The 26,780-nt window shown below is 45.3% G+C and overlaps 2 protein-coding genes across 2 annotated transcripts in view; one reads left to right on the forward strand and one right to left on the reverse strand.

Annotated features, from left to right (window-relative positions):
* PHLPP2 (PH domain and leucine rich repeat protein phosphatase 2) overlaps positions 1 to 10,074 on the forward strand; it is a 73,079-nt gene extending 63,005 nt beyond the window's left edge. The window contains exons 16-19 of the mRNA XM_060000530.1: positions 326 to 436; positions 1,277 to 1,471; positions 2,894 to 3,125; positions 5,331 to 10,074. Coding sequence (XP_059856513.1) covers positions 326 to 436; positions 1,277 to 1,471; positions 2,894 to 3,125; positions 5,331 to 6,485 — 1,693 coding nt within the window. The 3' untranslated portion in view covers positions 6,486 to 10,074. The remainder of the gene's footprint in view (positions 1 to 325; positions 437 to 1,276; positions 1,472 to 2,893; positions 3,126 to 5,330) is intronic.
* Positions 10,075 to 12,212: 2,138 nt separating this feature from the next.
* MARVELD3 (MARVEL domain containing 3) lies at positions 12,213 to 25,792 on the reverse strand. The gene is made up of 3 exons (XM_060000529.2): positions 25,384 to 25,792; positions 22,749 to 22,876; positions 12,213 to 13,802 (listed from the first exon to the last, which is right to left on the reverse strand). Exons 1-3 carry the CDS (start codon positions 25,770 to 25,772, stop codon positions 13,165 to 13,167), a joined length of 1,155 nt encoding a protein of 384 aa, XP_059856512.1. The 5' UTR covers positions 25,773 to 25,792; the 3' UTR covers positions 12,213 to 13,164.
* Positions 25,793 to 26,780: the final 988 nt, after the last annotated feature.

Genomic DNA, 26,780 nt, shown 5'->3' on the forward strand with positions numbered 1-26,780 from the left:
TGCGGAGCACAGGCTCCAGACACGCAGGCTCAGCGGCCATGGCTCACGGGCCCAGCCGCTCCGCGGCACGTGGGATCTTCCCAGACCGGGGCACGAACCCGTGTCCCCTGTATCGGCAGGCGGACTCTCAACCACTGCGCCACCAGGGAAGCCCTCTCTCTCTTCTTGGCTAGTGGGTCAGCATACTACTTTCTTTGGTCTCTCTGGAAATTAGTCTTGGTCTGTCAACAGATTATTTTATAAAAACGTAAATTATTGTTGGGATAGCTTCTGTAAAGTACAGAAGCATATACGGTTTAAACTTCCCTTCCTCCACTTCCCACAGCCATATCACCACCCTGAAAATTGATCAGAAACCTTTGCCAACCACTGATTCTACAGTTACATCAACCTTCTGGAGCCATGGACTGGCTGAGATGGCAGGGCAGAGAAACAAGTGAGTATCATGGCCATGGAGACTGAGAAAGTTCCCCTGACATCTGGGAAAGGATCTGGTGCTGAAAGCTAGGCCATGTTGTTCTCCTGTTGGACATAAACAAATCACAGAATGCCAACATCAGATAAGATTCCTCTGAGACCATGATCCAGTAAGACAAAACAAAATGAATGTGCAGTCCACAAAACACCCACACCCCATCTCATGACTAAGATGGGTGACTGCTACTTTCTTTATCAATCACAGCTTTGTCCCCATGCTAATCTTCTTTCTCTGTAGATAAGATTTATTGAGGTACGCAACCATAGAATAGCCCTGCTTTCTGACAGCACCCAATCTAGTATGATCCCCCACTTTGTTAGATCTTCCCCAAAATGACCCAGGCAGACACAAATCCTGTACTAGAGTTTTTCCAATACCCTCTTATATACCCCAGAGTCCCATGGTGTGCTTTCTCTTGTTGCAAGGCATAATAAACTCAACTTCTGCAACCACAGGTATGTTGTGCACCCGGGGGAGTGTTTGGCTGAAGGGTGTTGATACTAGTCCTTAATCACTACGAAGAGAAAACATCTAATTTTCCCAGCCTTCCACAGCATTGCAGAGCTAATATGTACTGCTCCTGAATGTGGCTGAATTCCCCCTTTTCTTATGGCATCAACTCTTTAAGATGCTGCTTACTTATCTTCTGTAACACTTTTTTTCATGTGTAGATTAGGATTTACTACTATTCTTCTCCACCCTCAATCAATACTTACTTTTTTAAAGAAGCCTCCCTGGAGAAGAATGCTTTACCACTAACTTTCTTCGTTGTTTGTCTTTCTCCTGTTTCTGTGATAGGCTATGTATATCTGCTCTAGCTGTGGATAACTTTGCAGAGGGCGTGGGAGCTGTGTATGGCATGTTTGATGGGGACCGAAATGAGGAGCTCCCTCGCCTACTCCAGTGTACCATGGCAGATGTGCTTTTGGAAGAGGTACAGCAGTCAACAAATGACACAGTTTTCATGGCTCACACCTTCTTGGTATCTCACAGGTAAGCAGGTGGGTTGAATAATTCCTAACTCGGCCCTGCTTTTGGAAAATAAATCTCACTAAGCCAGAAGGTCAGGGTCTCAGTTATAAGTACAGGGGCAAGGTGAGATCTTGCTCTTTGTTCTGTGACCATTCTCTCCATCAGCATGGAATGTGGGGACTTTGGCTCTTTGAAGAGGCATCTGTTTTCTCTGTTGAAACCGAAGGCTGCTGAGAAGCTGGAAAGCCCAGAAATCATGCGCAAAAGGTTGTGTGTGTGTATGCGCATTTCGGGGAAGGAAGGTGGTAATCCTTTATAAGAGAACTACAAAAGGTTAAGCACTCATCAGATTCTTGTGTTTAAAATACTTATTATTGGGGATTTACCAAGTAATCTCCTCACTGAAATCTAAGCCACTTAAGGGCAAAAACCCTATAAACCAAACTGTTGAAAATCTCTTAGTGGCTAATAGAGCATCTTGCACATCAGGTGGGCTGCATAAAGGGTACATACAACTGAGAGGGTGTACCTTCGTATAATCAAGGTTGAAACGGAACAACCTGGAGCCCGAGGTGGTTTTATCTGTCATTATAACACAAAGATGTTGAGAAAGGATTCTGTTTTTCAGTAATAGAATTGAGCCTAGGGACTTGGCAAAATAAAGGGTGTGGGAAAGGAAACTCAGTTTATGAAGCACTTCCCAAGAGCTGGGCACTGTACCAAGCATTTTTCATACTGTATCTTTAATTTTCAAAACAAGCCGTGGAGGTGCGTATTTTAATCAGAAAAATTTCTCGGAGCATCAACTTGCTGAGGATCTATAGCCCGTAAATGGCAGAGCTGGAATTTGAAACCAGATCTTTCTGATAGCATCTGCTCTGTACTTAGCATTGTGTACCAAGCGCTGAGGGGGATGGATGCCATGTGTATGGGAGAAATACAAGGAAAATTATGGGCCTTCCTTCAGGGAACTTACAGCCTTAGTAAGTGGTTCACAAAGTGTTATTCTAGGACGAGCAGCCTCAGCATCACAGAAACTTATTGGAATGTAGATTATTGGGCCAGCCCCTTACCCACTGAATCAGAAACTCTGGGGGTGGGCCCAGTGTTGTCTTTAACAAGCCCTTCAGGTGTTTCTGATTTGCTACCGTTGGAAGCCACCGAATTAGGTCATTGTAGTCTATGATCAGACAAGCAGAAGCAACAGAGAAAGCCACACCTTGTCTCCTCTACCCGGACCCTTTTGGTAAAATTTCTCAGCTAAGAGTAGAAGGCAAGGCTGTCTTCACCATCATCACCCACATCAAGAGGCTGCCCTCCGACGGAGGAGGGTGAAGCGGCTTCAGTCACACGGCAAAAAACGAGGGAGTCATGGACAGGAAGGACCGCTGCTTTCTTCTAAAACTAGCTGCCATGTTTTCATTTTCTTTTCTTTCTCAACAGGAAATTAGGAATGGCTGGCCAGAAGCTGGGCTCTTCTGCTCTCCTTTGTTATATCCGCCCTGACACTGCCGATCCAACAAGTAGCTTTAGCTTGACCGTGGCCAACGTTGGCACATGCCAAGCAGTCCTGTGCCGAAGTGGGAAGCCACTGCCCCTGTCTAAAGTCTTCAGCCTGGAACAGGACCCAGAGGAGGCTCAGAGGGTGAAGGACCAAAAAGCCATCATAACAGAGGTGAATCTTGCTCTCCACCGGTCACCTCCGCTCCCCGAATCTAATGAATGCTGTTCTGCATAGAACAGTGAATGTCCATTTTCTTCCTATCAAGCCCTGTAAATTGTATCCAATCCTGAAAATAGTAATAAAAGAAAATCTAAGGAGCAGCTAATGACTAGCAGAAAGAAAAAGCAAATTAATTAGAAATGAAAAATCCTAATTTGTGGTCCTTGAGACATATATAGCATGTAAAATAAATGTAAATGTCCTCCTTGGTTAATTTTCATCTGGTTTGTTATTCCAAACAGAAGAAAAAAGTTTTATAGTTTGACATCCCTGTTCTGAAATGAAAAGTTTCACAGTATTTTTCCTTTTTATATTGTATATGGCTTAGTATACTCTGGTATTGTTTTTTTTAATAAAGAAGCATCAGTATCTCTATAACTTTTCTCCCTTTTCAGAAGTTAGCATAACGTTTTTTGCTTTCAAAAAGACTTTAGCAATTACATGTGGACATTGTTTACTGCAAAGCAGAATTTTGTTCAGATCTTTTGCCCATTTTTAATTGGATTGTTTGTTTCTTTATTGTTGAGTTCTTTGTGTATTTTGGATACAAGTCCTTATCCGAAATGTTTTGCAAATATTTTCTCCCGGTCTGTGGCTTGTCTTTCATTCTTTTAACTGTCTTTTGCAGAGCAGAAGTTTCTAGTTTAATGAAGTCCCGCTTACCAATTTTCTTCTTTCATGGGTCATGCTTTTGGTGTTGTATCTAAAAACTCATTGCCAAACCCAAAGTCACTTAGATTTTCTTCTATGTTATCTTCTAGAAGTTTACATTTAGGTCTGTGTTTTATTTTGGATTAATGTTTGTGAAAGGTGTAAGCTGCTCCATGTCTAGGTATTTTTTCTTTTTTGGCATGTGAGTGTCCTGTTGACCCAGCACCATGTTTGGCATGTGAATGTCCAGTTGACCCAGCACCGTGTTTTGAAATAGACTGTCCTTTCTTCACTGAATTCCCTTGGCTCCTTTGTCAAAGATCAGTCGACTATATGTGTGGGTCCACTTCTAGGCTGTCTGTTCTGTCAGAATTCTGTAATAAGGACTATAAAAGATTCCATCCAAGGAAGCACAAAACCAAAAAAAGTATCATTATGATGTGGTTGATGCTGTGGAGATTCGGGAAATTTGGTCTTAGGAGAGTCTTTCAGTCAAAACAAATGAAAGATAAAAGATAACTTTTTGCTTGATTAGTCTATTACAGAATTTAGATAATGTTCAGATTTTTCTTAGGGAGTCCTGGACAAGTAGGAAACATTTTTATAACTACGGACATTTATTGTTTTCTTGTTATTTGCTAAGCATTGTACTTTCACTGTTTTGTTTAAGCTTCACAATAACCCCCATGATAGAAGTGCTTTTATTTTCATTTTACAGGTAAGGAAAATAAGATTATAAATTTCGAGAGTTTGTGACAAATTCTGATAAATGAGGCAGGATTTTCACCCAAAGAATGACTGCAACTATGAAATTAGCATATTGAGGGCTTTAGCAGTTTTGTTTGGTTTTATCTTGAGAAGACATCAATATGAAGCATCTGGCAGATAAACATTCCCAGCCTGCAACCAGGGTTATTCCTTTTCCTCTGAGTTTAGAATTACATCGTTCTTGGTACAACCATTACAGAGTAGGTAAATCATGCCACAGATTTCAGACTTTAGGCATTATTCGGTGCTTTAGCTATAAAAATTCTCTTAGCCATTCAGTATCTTCAGTCCCAACTCTGCCTTTAAATGAGAAGTCATATTTAGTGACCCATCTGAGTTTTGGCCCCTCCAAGAATACTAGTGATGGGGAATTGATAGTTTTGCTTATTGTTTTTCTAACAGATGTTTCTCTATTTAAGAACATGCTGAGGCCTATACTTCATGTTAGAGCAAATATCTTTTGAGACGGAGGTGCCTTTTAGCCACTTAATTTTAATTGGTTTTAACTCAGTCCTCTGAACTATTTGCAGAATAATACCCATTTGATATTTTGTCCTTTTAGAATTCTATACATGTATTTTTCGTAAGTCCACTTAAAATTACACAGATCCTAGGAAAAACCACATAACATGTCAATTCTGTTTTATTGTAGAGCCCTAAGCATTGTGATCTAGAGAGAGATAAAATTCGGTGTCATTGTTGCTTGTTTCTCAGAGTTTGCATTCTCCTTGTCTCTAGGACAACAAAGTGAATGGGGTAACCTGCTGTACCCGGCTGCTGGGCTGTACATACCTCTACCCTTGGATCCTCCCCAAGCCCCACATATCTTCCACTCCACTTACCATTCAGGATGAGTTGCTGATTCTGGGAAACAAAGCATTGTGGGAACACTTGTCATACACAGAAGCAGTCAACGCAGTATGCCATGTACAAGACCCATTAGCGGCGGCCAAGAAGCTGTGCACATTAGCACAGAGCTATGGTTGTCAGGACAATGTGGGTGCGATGGTGGTTTATTTGAACGTTGGCGAGGAAGGCTGCACTTGTGAAATGAATGGGCTCACCCTCCCAGGTCCTGTGGGATTTGCTTCAACCGCCGCCATCAAGGACCCGCCCAAGCCAACCACTCCTTCCTCCAGTAGTGGTATTGCCTCTGAGTTCAGCAGCGAGATGTCCACTTCAGAGGTGAGCAGTGAGGTGGGATCCACTGCCTCTGACGAGCATAACACTGTTGGCCTGGATGCTGCCTTGCTTTCAAGGCCAGAGAGGCGCTGCAGCCTCCACCCAACGCCCACATCAGGGGTGTTTCAGCGCCAGCCGTCCTGTGCGACTTTCTCCAGTAACCAGTCCGACAATGGCCTGGACAGTGATGACGACCAGCCCGTTGAAGGGGTCATGACAAATGGCAGCAAGGTGGAAGTAGAAGTAGATATCCACTGCTGTAGGGGCAGGCAGCTTGAGAACTCTCCCACTCTTAGAGAGAATTTTCCTATCCCGTGCCTCGAGGAACGTGCTAGAGGGTTAGTTTTTGGGATCCGAAGACAGAACAGTGTGAATAGTGGCATCCTTCTGCCAGTGAGCAAAGACAAGACGGAGTTACAGAAGTCTCCCTCCACTTCCTGTCTCTACGGAAAGAAGCTCTCCAATGGCTCGATTGTGCCCCTGGAAGATAGTCTGAACCTCATCGAAGTGGCCACAGAAGCACCCAGGAAGAAAACTGGCTATTTTGCTGCCCCCGCTCAGCTGGAGCCGGAGGACCAGTTCGTTGTACCTCGTGACCTCGAAGAAGAAGTGAAGGAACAAATGAAACACCACCAGGAAAGCAGGCCTGAGCCTGATTCCAGCGAAGAGGGTCGGACCGAGCTCGCAGAGGAGTTTGACACGGCGCTGTAGTACTCCCCTGGGGGCCATGGCGCTGGGAAGGCTGTGAGGTGTGGGGTAGGGCACCCTACCAGGGGCACTCTGCCTCTGCATTTCTAAACCACAGATGAGAGGGGGGTAGAACTCGGAGCCAGACATGGTGAGAGCTGTCAGGGTCTTGCTCTGGATAAGCTAGTAAACACCATCAGTGTTCAGTTTCACATTTAACCTGCATTGGGATCCCCAGGGCTACTGGGGAGCAGGCAGGCATTGCCCTGTACCAGTCCTACCACCTGCCATTAACCCTTTCTCTCCTAGGATGATTTTGAGAATTTGCCTGCCTGGGCAGGAAAGGGACTATTTCTGTGGAGGAAATAACTGAAGATTGATTCCCTTTATTGATTGCTGCTGTTGGATCTCTGTGACAGAGAAATCACCTTATATCTCAACCTGACGGGATGCAACGTGACTAGTCACATGGCTTTTCCTTCTTCTCTACGAGAATACAGCCTATCAAAATGATGTTTATTGGAAATGTAGAACCAATCAAACAGATCATTTATGTATGTGATGTAGTGAGAGCACTTTTCATTGACTGTGAACTTTTTATTTTTGAATCTGCACTCGAGCCAGTCTTCTTAGAGGCAGCCCAGCGCCTTTCTCCACAGGCAGGATGATCGTCGGGTGTTGGCGCCGGCTGTGAGGGTTCTAGGAGGTTCTAGGAGGGGCCCTGGGAAATTGATTTAACTGTTGGATGTCAGGCTGTGAACGTTCCTGAGACACAGGGGAGTAGGACCTTCTTTTGGGGATGAAGATAGGGAAGGAGTGAGGACTAAGACTACTTCCCCCCAAATCACAAAAAGAATAACTCCTTGACAAATGTGACACCTGCTAGGAACCTCCCAGCAGGTCACAAGAGAGGCATTTGGGGATTGGCCTCTTTCCATAACATGTGATGGAGGTGGCAGTCAGCCTCCTAGCACGTAGGGCCAAGGCTGCTGCTGCTTACATGCAAGTAACCTTGAGTTATAGATGACTCTGAACAGACTGAGGCCGAACGAGCACAGATGGATGGATGGAGCTTCCGGGTTAGGCAGGTTCCTTCTCTTACTCTAGAGCAGAGAGATGGTTTTCTAAAACATCAGGAGTGAGTTGAGGGTTCACCTCTTAATGTTTAACAGAGTCTTCTTCTGAAAATGCTTATCCATCTCACATGGTTTCACAGTATTGGGCTCAATTTCTGAAAGACTTAATTGAGAAAATCCTAAGCTTACAGAAAACCTGGTTTACTGATTTTTTTTGCACATTCCATGTAACCCTTGCAAAATGCAGTTCCTTCCATAATTCTGTTCTGTTGCCTTTTCTTTTAGAAGATTTACTTAGGAAAATTAATTCCTCTTTATTCCTGCGAAGTTTTGACATTGCTTAATGTTACCCAGTGGGGAATGTGCTTTGAACTTTTAAATACTTTCACAATTAAAAAGAAAATAGAGTGGAACCATTTTTAATTTGTTTCATGAGAAACAAAATGTTAAAGATAAGGTTAATCTAGACATATATTTGTCTTTTTTTTTTTTTTTTTTGGGTGGAGGGAAGTTTTGTTAAAGCAGTGGTAGAAAACCAGATGACCACTCCACAAATGGTTATGTATCCTCATCTTCTCAGAGGCCCCGTACCCATGTGCGTGTGTCAGTGGGGTACACTCTTGGGGGGGGGTTCCATACCAATGGCTGTCTAGTGTTCAACCCATCAAGGATCTGAATTTGAGTCCCCAAATTACCAGGAACACAGCTTTTCTGTGTCAAACTACTGGTTAGCTACTGCAAAATTTTAGAACTCAGGTCTTGATTTGAAGTGGGGAACATAGTGGTTCATGCAAAGTTCAGGTGCTGTAAGAAAGATGGGAACAGTAGTATGTTGCCGCCTTATTTTTTAATAGAAAAATTAGGGGGGGGGAATGAAAATGACGGAAAAAACCCAAGATGACAGTGTTGGAAATTATTTTGGGAATATACCACTTCAATAGTATAGTCTTTTAAAAATTATCCTTTATCTGTGAACCTTTTCTTGTCTTAGCTTCCCACCCTACTAATTGGAACCACCACAAAACCCAGTTATGAAATGACTTTACTAAAAGTAAATGTATTTACTTTTTAGTCAGAAGGACCCTAAAGTTCCAGATGTTCTTTTATGTGGTAGATTTATGTTCAGGAAATGTTAGGTTGTATGAAAACCTTTAATATAGGCTACACCAAAACTGACTACTCTTTTTTGTAACTTCCTTTGATTCATTTCCCTCTATAATTGCTCTTTGTTAAAACAGGGGATGAAAAGGCCATAGCCCATCACCAAAAATACACAGAACTCTTTTGACCTATGAAGTCATTTACAGTTATTGTGTGATCTGATTAGGTTGTCAGGTGGTGAAAGCCAGTAATCTGTCTCCAGGTGAATGTAATCTACTTCCCAGGACTTCACCCAGAGATGTGTTCCCCAGGTGGGCAGAGGCCCGTTGATCTCTAGCCCAGAGATCCCAGCCTCTGCATGATTCTCAGGTCCTTGTGAGTACCTCCCATTTAATAGAGACGTTTAAGAGAATTTCTGAAAGAACATCACTCCTGCTTAATGGGAGCAGTCCAGGAGTCCCATGGAAGAAAGAAAAATACACAAGTCTTGGCAGCCATGGTATTTTTATTTTTATCCAAATGGATTGAAAATACATTTGAAAATTTGAATGCTAGTATGTCATACATCTACCGTGCTACCATGGAGTCATTGAATTACCACTCCTCATTCCAAGAGAGGGCTTTAGTATACTACTGTAGAGTGTATGTGTGCAATAAGTTGATGAATTCATTTTCCTGGTGTATAGAAGAGCCAACACAAGCAGCTTGGTGATCATTGGGTGCTATTTTCTAGGAGATGGAGCCAGTGAGGTTTGGCTGATCTACCGAATATCAAATGATGCCCTTCTTTCCATGTAGGCTTTCAGCAAAAGCAGGTACTTGGAAGCCACAGGCTCGCCTTCTCTATCTACTCAATAATTACTAATGAAGAGACCTCCATAAGGGAGCACTTGGCTGTTACTGATAAATGTACCAACTATTAAATAGTCTCCAAGCCATTCAGTGATGTCCTCAGCATCACTATAGAACTGTCTTGTGTCACTTTTTACTTCCCCCTGGGTGAGGACTTTCAGACTCCCCCAATGGCAAGTTAATCTTTCTCTCCAGTTAGTGACTTTTGCCCCATAGTTGGGTAAGCACTTCCTGGGTTGAGAAAAGCAGCTACAGTAAATCCTGCTCTGTTTCCCTCATTTGATGATCATTCAATCACACATAAGCTCCTTCGAAATTTCACGCACATCTCTCAGAAGCTGTAGGGTTTTCTCTCACTGTTGCCAGTGGATGTCATCCAGACAGTGAGTTCATATCTTATGGTTTTGTGCAATCATTGTCATATTGTAGTCCTAAGACTCATTATAGTGTATTTTTGATATTTTTGAAATGTGTTAAATTTTTTAATTCAATAATATGAGCCAGAGCATGTTGCAGCAAATCTATTGTTTGTAAAAAAAATAATAATAAATAACAATAATAATAAATAAAATAAAATGGAATCTTTTTCATGGCTTTTTTTAAAATGGAGTACCTGTTATTTTATAAGTACTTTTTAGCATGAAACTGTAATTTTCTCTAACTTGTATGTGAAATTAGTTTCTTAACCAAAAGCACCTTTAGGATTTTTCTGCTTTTTCTTGTTGTAGGGGAAGATAACAAATGAAACCACATTCCATAACACTCTATGAAGCTATGAGTTAAGGCAAGAATAAATATTTTTGATCACCATTGAAGCTGAAATAGCAATAAAGATTTTTTACATTAAGAAATATTATATTCTAACTTGGTTTATATGTTTAAAGAAATCCCAAAGACAGGAAGCATGGTCCTTATTTCCATGCAGGTTATTAGCTGACTAGAGGGAACTTAATTTGTAAATAACCTACAGCTCCTCTTAAACAAACCACAGAACTACCAGTGATACAGAGGAACTAAGTGGGTAATCTGGCCATCGTGTCTGTCCTAATGGCTTTGGTGTTAGAGTTTAAGACAGTGGTGAGTTTTGGCTCACACGGTACGTCTAATCTAGCTAAGCCTCTAAATTGTTCCCCTCCCCTCTCCCCATTGGTTGTCTCCCATAATCTCTGGACTTCCAAGCAAGATTAGCTACCTCTCACTCCAAATAAAGGCCCAGTTGAAATCATTTTGCAGGTGTCCTCCTCGTTTAGCAGAATGAAATTTTGAAAACTTGGTTCACCAACTGTTCCTTGAGCACCTCCAATGTGCTGGGCTCAATGCCACCATCTACTTTCATACCTCGGTTCCATGACACGCACACCTGCCTACAGGGTGGCAGAAGTGAACTTCTCTGAGTGTGTTCTCTCCTTCGTGTGATATTGTCTCCCTGGTACATCACGCACCACAAGAGCACGTTAGTCACTCAGAACACTTTCCCGTGTGTGATTCACTGGGTCTGAGTTTTTCCTCTGCTACTTAAAAAGATTTGACTTTAGTTAAGTTCACCTCTCCAAGGCAGGTGTTTTTTTCTCGATTGTTAAATGGAGATAATAGTCTCTCTCTCAACAGCTGTGAGCTAAAATGAGATGATGTCAACAAATGCTTCCTTAGCTCAGTACTGGACCCGGCACAGTGAGCAGTCAATGAAATGTCAACCATTGGGCGAGCCACTTAGCCTTCTTGAACCTTCATTTCATCTGTAAAATGTGAGTAAGAAATCTTGACCTGCCAACCTGCCAAGTGGTAGTAACTAAGGCAGGTTTTGCTAAGGCATTTTGAATGTCGCTACAGTGATTTGAGAGGAGCTGAGCTGGACCAGTGCACCACACAGGGGTCGCAGTGGCCAAAGTCCTCATTTTTCCAAGCCCCGGACCCAGACACGGGCAAAGCTCTACTCAGGGTATGTTTCAGGGAATAAATCCTAGGTGAGAATAGTGTGTGTTGGGAAGTTTTTTGGGGGGGTTCGGGTGGGAAATGGGTTGTTTGATTTTTGCTGCTGTTAGACTTGTCTTACCACTCAGTGAAAACTCTGCGGGACTCCAGCCACTGCCTCGGGCTAAGGTGGTGAGCAGAAGCGGCTTTCTGTGGCACTGGTGTTTGTATTTTAAGCTAGCAGTGTAGACTTCTAGTTGTTGTTTTCCTCCAAGCTTTACTTTTTGTAAAAGTAGAATCTAGATATTTTCTCATTTCTGTTTGAGGTTTAGTTTTGATCCTTCACCTTGGATAGGTTCTATAAGAACTAGCAATAGGAAGGATTTAAGAGGAGAGAGGAAAGGTAATATATTCCAGAGAAAAGAGTCAGCAAACATGCAGGGGTAAAAATGGCCAACACACATCAGAGGAAAATGACATTGACTGAATTTTTTTAATAGCCACTTTGGCATACATTGAAACGGGCTTACGTTTGCTGATTTCTTACTAACTGTATAGACAGTCTGAGATTTCTGTCAAAATTGCTGTTTTTAGAAGTGTACTAAAAATTTGGTTTGAACTTATTAGTAGTTTAGTCTCATTTATAATATGAAAATAAAACAATGTTATAAAAAAAGATGGCAACTAGAAAAACTACCCTTTATAATAAGAGCATGTATATTTCTAGTTGCATCTTACATGAACGGAATATCTGAGACTAATTGTAAAGTATAAGCACAGCTATAAAACTTTAGGTTAAAATTACTGAAAGAACTTTATTTTTGAGATTCAGTGTTAATGATCTGTTACATTATGGAAACAATTCAGAATTGTGAGAGATTACAATTGACCTTTGAAGGCCTACTCTGTAGGGCGCTGGAAGGGATGCAGAAACAAAGAAGGCTCCAAAATGCCTGTATAGTCTAGTAAAATCAACTGCTTTATCTTTGTACTCAGCTGAATAACACGTTTAAGAAGTTTATGAATTTTATTTCTCACTATTTGGAGGCGTCATATTTCAGGAAATTATAAAATATTTCAGGAAAGTGAATTCCAATCAAGTGACTTGAAACAAGAAAGCAACTAGCTTGGAAAGGTGGCAAAAACCATTTTATCTGAGCCCTACCCCAGGAATCCTGAGGAGGAACATGCATGCTAAAAGCACCTACCTGTCTTCAGGTTTCAGGGATCCAACCTCTGGGACCCATGCAGTCATGGTATACTGTCGAATGGGCAGGAGAGTTTTCTTCCAGGAGAGAGCCAGAATGTAATTACTCATTTGGAATCTAACCAGACAAATGCTTTATAATCATTCCCCTGGGATCAAATACAGGGGGAAACGGCATGTTTTTCTTAGTGACTTTAGTTTGGTCAGGCAAGCTATTTCCACTGTAACACTGGGCCTGCTACCCCTGATGTGTTGTTCTCATCTTTCAGAATTTCTCTGGCTACTTAGTATTATTACCTTACCATTTGGTAAGAGAGTCAAACCATAAGCGTATATGCAAACTTCCAATGTTGATCTTTGTAGCGAAGGTGGAGGTATTTTTTTCTAGCTCTCAGCCAACAAAGACATTGATAGAAAAATGGGATGATCATCTAGCTTTGCACTGGTGCCAAAAGGAACATTTATAAAATCAAGTACATGAAAACCACATTTATGTAATGTGGTTTTTGAGAGAAATAAGGAAGCTGGGTTGACTTTTAGGTTCCAGTAGTAGATCTCAGAGTATCCCAGACCACAGGTATTCTGGTGCGTCATTATAATTGCTGTGCTGTTCTTGGCTGTCCTTGTAGTGCTTCTGTTCTCGGTAGCTCCTCAGGGCCAGCACCACGCTGGCGCCATACATCACCACCAGAAGACAAGCAAAGGTGGCTGCTGCTCCATCAGTGCCTGCCAGCTGGCAGTTCATCCAGGTGAGACCCCTGCGGGCATAGACCCTCTCTCTTGTCCTGCAGGTGTCTGTGGCATTGATCCGCAAGGCCTCATGGAGGTAAAGGCCAATGCCTACGCAGTAGCCCAATGCCGCGAGGAGGCTGAAGGCGGCCTCAAAGAGGAGCCACTTCCCCGGCAGTTTGTTTAGACTCTTGGCTCCTTGGAGTAAAACACCCAAGGTGAGGACACCCAGCCCCAGAGAAACAGCCACGCCGCTGTATATCAGGGGCGCCCGGAGGATCGTGTACTGCTGGTCCAGCTGCCGAACCTGCTCCAGCTCAGTGCCCTCAAACGGTGAGTAATAGCCGTTCCCAAAGCCACCGCCGCTGGCAAAGCTGGCACTGAATCCAGCAAGGACAAAGTAGGAGGCCACGATACACATGAGAACCATCCCATTCAATATCACCTCCACTATCTGTATCACACCTAGGAGGAGAGAGATTGGGAATTTAACACTGACGTCACTTACCCAGGAAAGCTCTCTAGGTCAGGCAAGAGAAATACCACCTGATTGCGAGGACATGGTCAGACTCAACATTAACATCCTTGGTTTTTGTTTTTTAATACTCCTGTTTGAAAATCAAAATGCCACTGTGGAAAAACTTCTGGCCGTTACTTTAAAAACTATACATACATTTACCATGTGACCTTGCAACTGTACCCCCGAGCATTCATCCTAAAGAAATGAAAACTTCGGTCTACACAAAAACATGTACACAGATGTCACAGTAAACCCTAATGCCCTCCAATGGGCGAATGGTTCAACAATCTGGTACAGCCATCCCCAGGGGAAACTCTACTCAGCAATGAAAAGGTATGAGCAGCTGATACTCGGAACAGCTCGGATGGATCTCAAGGGATTCATGATGAGTGAAAAAAGCCAGTCTCAAAAGGTTACATACTGTATGATTCCATTTACATAACAGTCTCAAAATGAGAACAGATTAGTGGTTGTCAGGGAGGAGTGGGATTGGGGGAGCGGGAGGGGGATGGGTGTGACTATAAGTGGGGAGCGTAGGGAAGTTCAGTGATGGAACAGTTCTGTAGCTGATTGTGGCAGTGGTCACACGAATCTACACAGGTGATAAAACCGCACAGACCTACACTCACACAGACATGAGTGCGTGTAATACTGGTAAAATCTAACTAAGCTCTGGAGAGTGTCAATTTCCTGGTTGTGATTTTGTACTATAGTCACCACTGGGGAAAACCAGGTTAAGGATACACAGGATCTCTGTTCTATATTAGCAACGTTTTGTGAATCTATAATTATTTCAAATTTTAAAGTTTAAAAAAAATCAAAATGACATAAAAGGGCATAAACTTAGAAAAATCACCCATGTCCCTGTCCACCCTGTTCTCTACCCCCAACCACTTTCATTATTTTCTGATATAACTTTCCAGCGTTCGTTTATGCAAGTAAAAGCACTCATATCTGAATTTCATCCCCCCTTTCCCTGCTTGTGTCACACGGAGGACACCACACGCTCTGCTCTGCATCGTGCTTTACTCTTCCTGGAGATGTTTTCAGATCAGCTCCTACAGTGTCCACATGCTCTGTTATGTGGCCTCCAAGCCCGCTGTGTGGGTGGACCAGTCTATTCAGCCAGGATCCTACTGCTGGATACTTGGCCTGTTCACTTGGGGGGGTTCTTAGAAGTTTAAGGAACCCGCAAATGCCATGAGGCAGTGGAAGCCAAGAGGTGAATGGAGATGAATGTCGACTTGTCCAAAGTCACCTTTCATTTGTCACTGACAGGGGCCCCAGCCTCTCGTTAGGCGTCTTCCTGGGAGAAGGTCTCCTGTTGTTGTCTCAGGGGTCAGAGATGAGAATGAAGAGAAAAGCATATGAACCTAGAGTGGGAATGCCAGGCTCGCATCCCCGCTCTTTACTGCCTTGTGACCGTGCCCAAGTCACTGACTCTAAGCCTCAGACACTTCACCTGACAAATGAAGGTAACGCCTCCCTGTCTTATCCCACAGGGCTGGGATGAGGCCCAAATGAAAGCAAGTATGTGAAAATACCTGGAAAATTATAAAATGTTATACAAGTGGACAGTGATGCTACCCAGTAACATATATAAAATGGAAGGAGAGGGGACTTCCCTGGTGGCGCAGTGGTCAAGAATCCACGTGCCAATGCAGGGGACATGGGTTTGATCCCTGGTCCAGGAAGATCCCACATGCCGCAGAGCAACTAAGCCCGTGAGCCACAACTACTGAGCCTGTGCTCTAGAGCCCGCATGCCACAACTACTAAGCCCACGTGCTGCAACTAATGAAGCCCAGGCACCTAGAGCCTGTGCTCTGCAACAAAAGTAGCCATCCCAATGAGAAGCCTGGGCACTGAAATGAAGAGTAGCCCCTGCTCGCCGCAACTAGAGAAAGCCCGTGCGCAGCAAGGAAGACCCAATGCGGCCAAAAAAAATAAAATAAAGGGGATTAATAAGAGATTTAAGAACAAAAGGGACAGGGACTTCCTTGGTGTCCAGTGGGGAAAACTCCACGCTCCCAATGCAGGGGGCCTGGCGTTCAATCCCTGGTTGGGGAACTAGATCCCTCATGCTGCAATTAAGACCCGGTGCAGCCAAAATAAATAAATAAATATTTTTAAAAAAAAGAAGAAAAGGGACAAATTTATGAAAAGCATGGTTTCCCAGAAGTCAGGAAAACCCTCTGATACACAAGGGGGTACCACAACGTTTATAAACTGGGCAGCTAAAGACCAGTGTGTCTAATGTACTTAGGCAACAGCTACTGAGCTTGCTGATTCCATCTCCTGCTGGGCCCACACAAATTCCTAGGAGGTCCACGGAATGCAGCAGTTGCGGGCTCTGACAGTTGAGAAGCTACATTCCTCTAATTTAAATCTGAAAATAACATCAGACCAGAACTGCCCACTCTCCTCCCAGGCACCATAAGCTACTGGCTACTCTCTCCCTACAAGCAGCGCAAATTAATTGACCCAGACATCATTCTAATTCACGGGGAGTAGCTATCTCCCCCACCCAACACCTTTTCTCTGCCTTGGTTTTCCTTCTGCATGCAGTTAATCTCTCACCCCCTGAAGGGAAGCAGGGATACTGTGCTACTACAAGATGTGGGCAACCTGAATGTTTCCTTCTGGGACAAGATTCTGCCAAAACAGCAGCAGCATAGTCCACGCAGCCCATATCTGCCAGGCTGAAATGTAATATATCTATTGATAGATCTTGTCAACCACTCCACTGACTGCAACAATCAAGAGGAATAATGGTCTGTTGCTGGGGCCAATGATGAAGAAATATGGCCACTGGATATTATCAGAGCACCAGCCAGGCCTGACCTGGCTTTGCTGAAAACATCGAGCAGGTTCAAGTATTTCCAAGCATGTTGTTAGTGCAGAAAGATTCACAGACATCAGGAGAAAAGAAAAGAGTGGCCTACTAGAGCTAGCGGTTTATCCCTATGGAGGAATAAACTGTAGAGGGAAGTGGAAACTGAAACAGACAGGAGATTTTTGTTGTAAAATAGCATCTTTTGGGGTGAGGCTGCTTTTGTGGCTGATCATTTAATATTCTGCTTAACTAAACATCTACTATCTGCCTTTTCACTGTAAATGTGAAAAAACTGAGGAAAGCAAATCAAATTAAAACATGTTTTTCTAAAATAAGGCTAAGACATGTGCAGTCAAGTCGTACATAAAATGAAAAAAAATTTTTAATTTCCTCTCCAGAAGCAAATACTGTTAATACATTCTTATATATTCTTCAAGAAGTTTTCTAATCATATACAAGCAACTATATGTATTTCCTTTGGTAAACCCAAATGGAACTCATCTTTTAAATGTGAAAAGAAAATAATATTATAAACATATTGTAAAGAGAACCATCACCTCCAAATTAAAATTTTTCTTTGGATTTTTATTGGAGTCACGTAAAGCAAAGAACATATTCACTTGTACCAAGAATATATTATAATGGGCCCTAAGTCCTAATTTAACATGCAGTAAGAACCCATGAAGTTGTCTGGCCAAAAGTAGCATACTTATCCTGGGAAAGATTTTACTTTCTTTAATTTTGGATGGATCCTGAATTCCAGATGTCGGGTTGAATTCGTCGTACAATGGTACATTTACAAGAGGTACAAAACACTTATTGAGCTTTCAAGCCCATTGTAAGGGGCTTGTTAGAATACCTCCTTTGCAACCCAGTGAATTAATCTGATTGCTCTTTCCTCAGCCCACGTCTCCCTCCAGCTTCCATCTTACAGCAGCAGTTTCCCAGGCATCCCCATCCCCTGCCATCCAGAGCATTAAGGAAGTGAAGGGCCTAGAGTTCAGTGAGGAAAAAATTCGAGGCTAATCTGCTTAAGACCGCTGTGTTTAGAGAACTTCAGGCCGAAATGTTTTTTCATGTCTGTGTGGCTTTTCGTGAACTTTGAGGATAAGTTTCTTCAAATTCACTTGGTTATCTCCCTTTATTCATTCAAGAAGTGCATTTTGCTGCAGCATATGCCTTTTCCTTGTAGGCCTTGGGCTCTAGTTTTGGTTGTTTTTTGTTGTTGTTTTGTTTTTGTTTTCTAAAGTAATTTTGGTTGGTCCCTTGCCAACAGAGGGCTCCAGGACCAGGGTTTATTACATCAGGCAGTGCTGCTCTATGTACCCTGGAGCTAGGCCCAGCAAACTAAAATTGGTCTGTTACTTTCCAAGGGTTGGCAAGTTCTGCAACAAAATATTCCACGAAAGACAGTGGTTCAGAGTAACTTCCATCACTTGAGTTTTTCGGAACTTTTTAATTTTTTTTGCAGTACATGGGCCTCTCACTGTTGTGGCCTCTCTCGTTGCGGAGCATGGGCTCCGGACGCGCAAGCTCAGCGGCCATGGCTCTGCGGCATGTGGGATCTTCCCGGACACGGGGCACGAACCCGCGTCCCCTGCATCGGCAGGCAGACTCTCAACCACTGCGCCACCAGGGAAGCCCCGGAACGTTTTAAAAAGCCTAAAACTCCAGCATTTCCGCAGGCTTCTCTTTCAGCTTCCTAACCTTTCGGTAACCCCTTATGGCCAGCACGGCCCCCAGGGCAAAGACCCCGATGCCCAGGGCAGCAAAGATTCCAGCACCTATGTCTCCCCCATGGAAACTGCAGCTGAAGCCACTGTATCCTTTCCTCTGGTACAGCGCCTCCCTCTCCTTACACACGGGAGAGGCGTAGGCAGCCGAGAGGTAGTGGAAGTAGAAGTACAAGGCTGGGATGTATGCCCCAGCAATGAGCACGTCCAACAAGGCTTCAATCACCAGCCATAGGGGGCAATGCCACGGGACCCGCAGGACGCCCATGGCGATGAGGAGGCAGCAGAAGGCCATGAGGGCTCCACTGCAGGCCATTGCCACGGTGACCATGGGCAGCTTTAGCTGGTAGAACTGGACGTCCAGCTGCTGCGCTTTCTCCCCGTCAGCACCATCGAAACCACTGTAAGCCCCTCCGTACTGGTAGTAGTAAATGCCCCCCAGGCTGGTGATGCCCGTGTAGCCCCCTGTGGAACTGTAAGACACAGAGCTGCAGGCCAGGATCAGCAAGTTCAGGAGAACCTCCAGCATTTGGCAGCAGGCTGCAAAAGAAGGGCGTGTTACCATTTTGAGAGATGCTACTTTGCACTTGGAGACTTCCACCTTGAGGCTTATCTTCCCCGTGGCAGCTCACACCACAGCCAGCTCTTTATTCTGCCCCCTGCAAGGCCTGAGCAGCCAAAGCTACATGATTAGCATTAGATGGTAGCAGGGAACTGTGGTCTCCAGAAATGATGTCAGAGGTACTCTGGACTGAAAAGGGTAACTCTCAAAAGAGCAAAGCAGCCTGCTCCAGGTGGGCTGCAGGACGATGGGGGCAGAAATCAGGCCACTGAGCAGAAAGAAAGGTGTCCTTTATGGAAGGCAAGAACATTCTCTGCCCTAGCCCTTCCCTGCCAAGAAGACTGAAAAATAGTTATATCCTCTTTAGACATGTTTTGTGGCCATCTTCAGTTTGAAAGAGGAAATTTCTCCAAATTTGAAGGAACTTATAGTGCTTAAAAAATATAATGACGTTAGAAAAAAAGCATGGAAGTTATCCATCACAATGTTAACCGTGGTTCACATATATTAGGGATAGGAAAGGTTAAGTTAATTAAACCTATAAGGCTTACTGAATTAGAGAGACATAATTGGTTTTACTGTTCTTAGACTTTAATTCAATAAGTATGTTTTAAAGTTTAATTTTGTTTTCTTTTCGTTTCCCTAAAGAGCAAATCTGGGCTGTGATATTTTCCCAGGGCTGGATTTTTTCAGCACCCTTGGCTGCTTTATCTTGGACGATGAAAGAGCCCCAGATCTTCCACCAAAGCTGGCTACTTTCCTTAAAGTCAGCTTTACTGTTATATAACTTATACACAACAAAATGACCCGCGTTAAGCAAACAGCTTAGTAAGTTTTGACAACTGTGTATGCCATGTAATCATAATCAAGATATAGACTGTTTTCATCCCCCCAGAAAGTTCCCTAGTCACCCCTTGCGGTCAACCCCTCACCTTCCTCAGGCCACCACTGATCTGCTCTGTCATTAGGAACTAGGTTTGTCTTTCTCGAATTTCATGCAAATGGAATCATACAGTTAATGTACTCTTCTGCGTGTTACTTCTTTCTCTCAGCATAATATAAAGCTGGGTGCTTCTGAGCTGGGAGTTGTACGTGCTGACATAGGCTCAGTCCCATAAGCACTGAGTTAGGGTATTAAATAAGCATATAAAAGGGGGAGGGAGAATGCAAGTTGGGGGGCAAAACCCCCACACTGTCCCTCTGAACCTTTTCAGTGTGGTCACAAGTCAATGCCACTGGCAGTGAGAAGCCATCTCAAAACCTAAACCTCCAGGTTCTGAGTGAGAGACAGCACCACTGACTATAGAGATTACAATGTTTGGAGAGAGAATGAAATTAAATTTTTAAGGATGGTTTGCAAGTAAGGGAAACATCAAGCCCTTGCATGAAGCTGAATGCAAACATCACCCTTTTTTTTTTTTTTCACAATTTCCTTGTTACACTGGCCTAGCTCTCCTTTTACAATCTTCTCCATCATGATTGGAGCACCAAAGGTCTAAAGAAAGAGGAAAAGGACAAAAGGGAAAGGGGAAGCTGCTCCAAATGCAAATCATCGGAGGGAGCCAGGAGGGGAGCAGGCCATGTACCTTCTCCCCAGGGAACTTGTAATTCCTCACCAGTCCCTCCAAATAATAAACCTACAACACAACCTATATATGACAGGATTCCTAGTGATCTGATATGCACATGTGACGTCTGTACTTGCTGTTTATCTGATCTTTATCCTCAGCCTTTAAAGAGTTTAGTAGCTGAGGAGTCTTGCCCGTAACCGTGAATTCGGGGCTTATCTATTTTTGTCAGTGTTCCACTGAACTTCCTAAGGGTGACTCAGCCCAAACTGCAGGGTCTCCCTAGGAAGTTAGAGAGAGCCACAGCTGCCTCCCATTTTTGCCAGTTTGTTGGAGGAGGACATGATTTCACTGATGAGGAAAAGAAATCACAAAAGATCTACTCTAAGACGAGGCTGAAAATCTTCAGGTGACCTTTACCCAGGTGTGAATTTCCTGTTTGAGACAAGTTCCCAGTGTTTAATGGCTGTTGCTCTCAACACAACACAGCATTGTGTATTTATATGGGTCCCTGCGTGTCCAGAGATCTTTATAAGCCCTCATTTGTTAGCTTCTGACTGCTGAACTATCCTTTCACTATCTTGACTCAGAAACCCAACATCTAGGCCCAACCAAACAGCCAGAAGCAATCAAAGCTAAATCAGGGGCCTCAAGCTCTGCCCTCTCCTCTTGGTAAATCAATCGCTGAAGAAGAATACCTCTAGAGAGAAACCTGTTAAAGAGCGTCTGGCTTGTTCCTATTCTTTATATCGTCGAGAAAAGAAGGTCAAGCACGTAAACCACTTCAGGCCTTAGAGTCAGGCTCTAACTTTCAATTCCAGCTCTTCCACTTAACTGCTGTGTGACTTTGTATAACTTACTGTACCTCTCTGAGCCTCAGGAGTTGTTGAGAGAATTAAAAGCAACGGGGTGTGCCAACATACGTAAACTAGAGTGAGGATTCTTGTACTTGGATTGCCTAGAGCTCTTCCATGAAAGTTCTACATAATCCCATAATAATTTATCTCATTGTAATCACTCTAAGAGACATCTTCAGGGGCTTCCCTGGTGGCACAGTGGTTAAGAATCCCCCTGCCAATGCAGGGGACACGGGTTCGAGCTCTGGTCCGGGAAGATCCCACATGCCACGGAGCAACTAAGCCCGTGTGCCACAACTACTGAGCCTATGCCCTAGAGCCCGCAAGCCACAACTACTGAGCCCATGTGCCACTACTGAAGCCTGCACACCTAAAGCCTGTGCTCCATAACAAGAGAAGCTACCGCAATGAGAAGCCCGCACACCACAGTGAAGAGTAGCCCCCGCTCGCCTCAACTAGAGAAAGCCCGCACGCAGCAATGAAGACCCAATGCAGCCAAAAATAAATAAATAAAAAAGAGACATCTTCAGGTATAAGTTCCATGATTTCTCCCCCTTAGGCCAAGAAGTTTTCCCCTCTTAGTCATAGGTAGCCGAGGAAAATTTCTTACCCAATCATGTGAGCCATAAGGGTAAGATTTTCTTCACCCTGACAAACCAGATTTTCTTCATTGTTGGCAAGGCCAGGCCTGGTGCTAGGATGGGAACTCTGGGAAACCACATTTGGAGCTGACACATGATATTATTTAAGTGTTCTTCATACTGTGGATTCTAATAAGTGTGGTTTTTTGTTTTTGTTTGTTTTCAATGAAATAGAAGTTACTGCCCTTCGTAGGTGATGGCGTGTTGTTTCATGACGTGTGTGTGCACATGCGCGCACATGTGAACTTGTTCTTAATGTGAAACCTATTTCTTACTGTGGGTCTCAGTCAACAACATTTAAAAGCCATGATGGCAGGTTTAGGCATCAGATCTCCTGTCCTGTGGCATGAGCTCAACCCGGCTGCCATCTCCGGTGATCTCTCTTTAACTCGGCCTGCCTTGCCAGAGGGGTCCCCCTCTGACAGCCGGCAACTCAGAGCTGGCTCTGAAAACTGCAGGCACGACTGCCTCACCACATCCGGGCCCGTCCGAGGAGAAATATGGGAAACCTAGCCGCCCCTTTCAGATGTTCCTACCCTTCTTTAGAAAGTGTGAACTTCACGCAGGTATGAAAACGAAAATACGAGGAAACCAAAAGGGAAGTCGGCTTGGATTTTTGCTCCATCATCTCGGACCCCGTCCAGAACCACCAGCAACGGTAAGTAATTGGTCAAACTGCCTTCAAAATGGCTCACCTCTCGCGGTGCACAGGTATCTGCACTTGTGGCATTCCAGGAGCCCTTCAGCCTCTGACTGGTAATATTCCACTTCCTGTACTCCAGGCCTGGGGGTCGAAAGCGGATATCTCCCTGAAATGGGCTCACTATAATCAAACACATGTGTGGCCATTAGCGGGCTTCAAATTCAATAGCTTGTTCAGCATTAGAATTCTGGACACCTCACGCTGGGCTCAGACATTAAAGAATGCACAGAACAGAAAATCTGCCACAGATTTCATATTCCAGAGAATTTTCTGGTTTATTGGCTATACAAGGCCTGCAAACACTTGGCCCAGTTCTGCTAATTAAGCACGTCACTTATCTCAGTAATTCTGAGCCCCACCTCCCATGCTGGCTTGGCCTGCGGGGGAGGGTGTGTGTGTGTTGCGGGGGATATCTAACAGGTAGCTGGGAGCCACCTGGGGGAGATTTTCAGTTCAGTGAGGACTAGGCCCTCTTCAAAACTAGTTTGCATTCACAAGACTGATGCCCAGGCTGGCATTCTCTTCCTTCCCTTGTTACTTTGGAAAGAGTTGAATCCACAATCATTCTCTAGGCTATGGGTGGTACAGACAACTTTGGACATCTTCACATCTCTCCCTCTTCCTCTGCCAGCCCTGGAATATTCTGTTCCTTCTCCTCACCACCCGCCCCCCCCTTCCCTATCACTTTATCCAGCACATCCTGGGCTTTGTCCAAGATTCAGTGGTGAACGGTGGGGGCTGCATTCTACTAGCTGGGCTCCAGGGATCCTTCTAGAACATAGATCTCACCATGTATTTTTTGCATTTGAAATCCATAAAGTCCAAACTTTAAGCACAGCAAGGGAGGGCCCGTGCTCATCTCTCTCCACTCACAACCTCATGTTCACAGACCCAGCCATAGTGAACTGCCCCTCTCCCTGCCCCAAAAGATGACCTGCATTCCCATGCCTCCAGGTCACCGTGGAAACTACTTCTCTGCTTGAGACAGCCTCTTGCTCCTTCTCCAGAACGCAGCTTTGAGACTATCTCCTCCAGAAAACATTCCAGAGCCCAGTCAGGGCCCCAGTTCTGTTCTCTTTGTGTCTGTCCCCCCGCTGGAGTGGCACGTTTCACAGGTGCTGCAAATTGGTTTGTTTACTTGTCAGTGTCCTGTGGACACCATGAGTAGATCTCTGTAGTTCCTGGCCCTACCTCCCATCCATTAAATACATGCTTATTATGTGGAGGAGAGACAGAAATAAATTGCTCTTGGTTTTAAACCACCAACTGTGAGCAAAAGAAGCAAAAGTATTCCCTTCACTAGCTTTGGGGCTTGGCGGGGGTGGGGACAGGGGGGCCAGGACACCAGTTTAGAAGGAAACCCAAACATGAAGCTCTGGATTCTCCCAGGCCTGGCAGTTGCAATGCAGTGTGGCTTTAGGCAGGGAGACAGTAGCCAGTGCCTGTGACTGTAACTGGGCACACCCTTTGTCACAGTTTGGCTAGTTAGTTCTAGATAATGTAACATAAACTCAGGATAATAGCTTTCCCGCTGTGTGGACACAACCAGAAGAGAGACTGGGCTTAAGCCTCCAAGTTCCATAGCAGAGAGGAGCCTGGACTCCTAGGGATGAGGGCAAAAACCGGAAGGCAGTCATCACTCCAGTACCTGCCTGTCTCCTTCTTGGCCTGGCATCTAATCTGGGCATTCAGTAATATTTGTGGAGTTGGATGGAATGTGCAATGGAAAAAAGACCACTTCCCTAGAAGGGGAGTGGGGTCTAGGACCACCACCTCTCTTTCCTTCCATCCTTACCCTCTCCCAGCTCACAGTCTTCCAGAACGTCATGAAGCTTTCACCCCACAGGCCTTATGGGAACTCTGTTCTACAAGGTGGTGATGGCAAAGTTTGTTCATTCAGGAGGGTGGGGTCTGAAACAATCATGGGATTTGAATGAGGCTGCCCAGAAAGACCTCACTGACAAAGGGGGAAAAAAAATCTCTGCCCTTTTGTGCAGAGTTTTAGGTACATTCAGTTCTTTGGCTAAAAGTGTATCTTCTCCCAGCTGTCTGGTTTTGAAATGCATATACCCCTGGAAGGGATTACACATTAAACTATTAGCTTTTCATTGGTCTTTTATTAGGCCCGGGCCTCCAGGGAACGGGACTTTGGGGAGGGCTGGTTGTGGAGCACAGGACAAGGGTCTGAAGCCCCAAGGGGCAGTCCTGTGACCACATGGGTGGGGGTCAGAGAGGGGCCTCAGATTAACCCAACCCACCCAATCTCCTTCCCACCCCTTCCCTTTCTAGTCCTGAAGTCCTCTCTTCCTCTTTACCTGGTCCCCGGTCCTTCCACTGCTAAAGGGGGGGTGGGGGGCACGGGGGGGTGGAGGGTGGAGGGAGGTGGGGGGTAGGTCTCTGCGTTGTTCATCAGGTTCAGGTCAAGGAGTGTGTGTGTGTGGTGGGGGGGGCACTGTAAGGTCTTCCTTCCCTCCCAGGTCACCTCTAAGAGCTCAAAAGGGAAGAATGACACTTCCTTTAAACCAGCTTCCCAGGACAAGTAGCCGGGACAGCAGAACCGCGCAGAATGGCCTCAGACCCAGGCTTCCTCCGGGGCGAGGTAGAGGGCCCTCGCTTCCCCACCTCACCTTTCTGGTCCTCGGCGTCCGAGGCCCTCCTTCCGCAGGGGCGGTGGCTCCGCGGTTTCCCAAGGCGCGGGCCAGAGGGGCGGGGCCGCGTCCCAGGTCGGCCGCCGGGGTCTGTCCCGCGTCCGACTCTGGCGGGATTGTTCCCCAACTCTTTGTTCACCGCCACGATGGTCCCCGGCCCTGTGTCTGTCCTGGCGGGGTTCCCGGTTCCTCCCCCTATCCCGGTCCTCGTCCTTCCGCCCGCCCCCGTTTCTCTCCCTGCGCCGGTCGCCGGCTCTGTCCCGCTGTCTCTCGGGGTGGCGTTCTCGGTCCGGGCGGGGGTGCCGGTCTGGGTCCCGCTCTCTCGGCCGGGCCCGGGACTCGCGATTCCCCGACGTATGTTGTTCCATGGCTCTGTTCCGCGTCCCGCCCCTGAGCGACCCGAGGGCAACAATCCACAAGTTTCCCCGGCAGGTGGCCAAGCCCGGGGGCGGGGCAGGGCGGGGCGGGACGGGACGCTCACCTGCGCGCACGCGCACTAACCCTGCTGCGGGCCAGGAGAGCGTTCACTTGAGCGCGCGCGCCGGCAGGAGGCGCTGCTGAGCGCGGCCCGGGGTCTGGGCGCGCGTGCGCCTGGATGCGGTGCGAGCCTGGAGGGCCTTGCTGCTTTACACACAGAGGAGGGCACTCCCGCCCTCCCGCCGTGCCCCGTCGGCCCTGAAGTATCCGCTTCTCGACCCCTCAAGATGGGCTGCCTAGGGAACTGTGCTCTCAACTTAGCACCTTGGGTATGCTTCCCCAGAGTGTTCACCCATCCGCTCTCTCACCCATCCGTCCGCTCAGCCACCCAGCCGGCCCCCCAGCCACTGTCCGTCTCTTCCTCCCTCTCCTGCTATCTTTACAACAACTATGTTGTGGGGGACTTAAGGCCAGTTCATCCAAGAGTCCTGGACTCATAAATGTTTTTTTAAAAAATGATGAACCACACAGAATTGGCAGCCTTTTCTTTTGCCAAGGAAGGATATTTAAAAACATACAAAATTGACGTCTATTAATGAATTCTTTCAACGAATATGTGTGAGCCCCTAGCCTAGCAGGCGCGGGAGATCCAGCAATGAACTCTCCTTGTACCGTGCGTCCATTCTACTGTGTGTGGAAAAGGAGAACTGGCAAGAAACAGAGAAGACAATTTGATGTCTAAATTTTGATGAAGCAGGTTTCTTTATATAGATCTGGGAAGGGGACATTTGAGTTGAGTCCTAGAAGAGAAGGAGGCAGCCTTGAGGAGAGCTGAGAGAATGTTCCAGAAAGAGAGAAACCCTGACTTACGCAGAGAGCTGTACAAGAAGGTCACTGCAATCAACTATACTCCAAAAGTTTTTAAATGAAAAAAAAAAGAGAATGTCACTGCGAGCAGA

The sequence above is a fragment of the Delphinus delphis genome, chromosome 20 (genome assembly GCF_949987515.2).
Source record: "Delphinus delphis chromosome 20, mDelDel1.2, whole genome shotgun sequence".
Taxonomy (NCBI): Eukaryota; Metazoa; Chordata; class Mammalia; order Artiodactyla; family Delphinidae; genus Delphinus; species Delphinus delphis.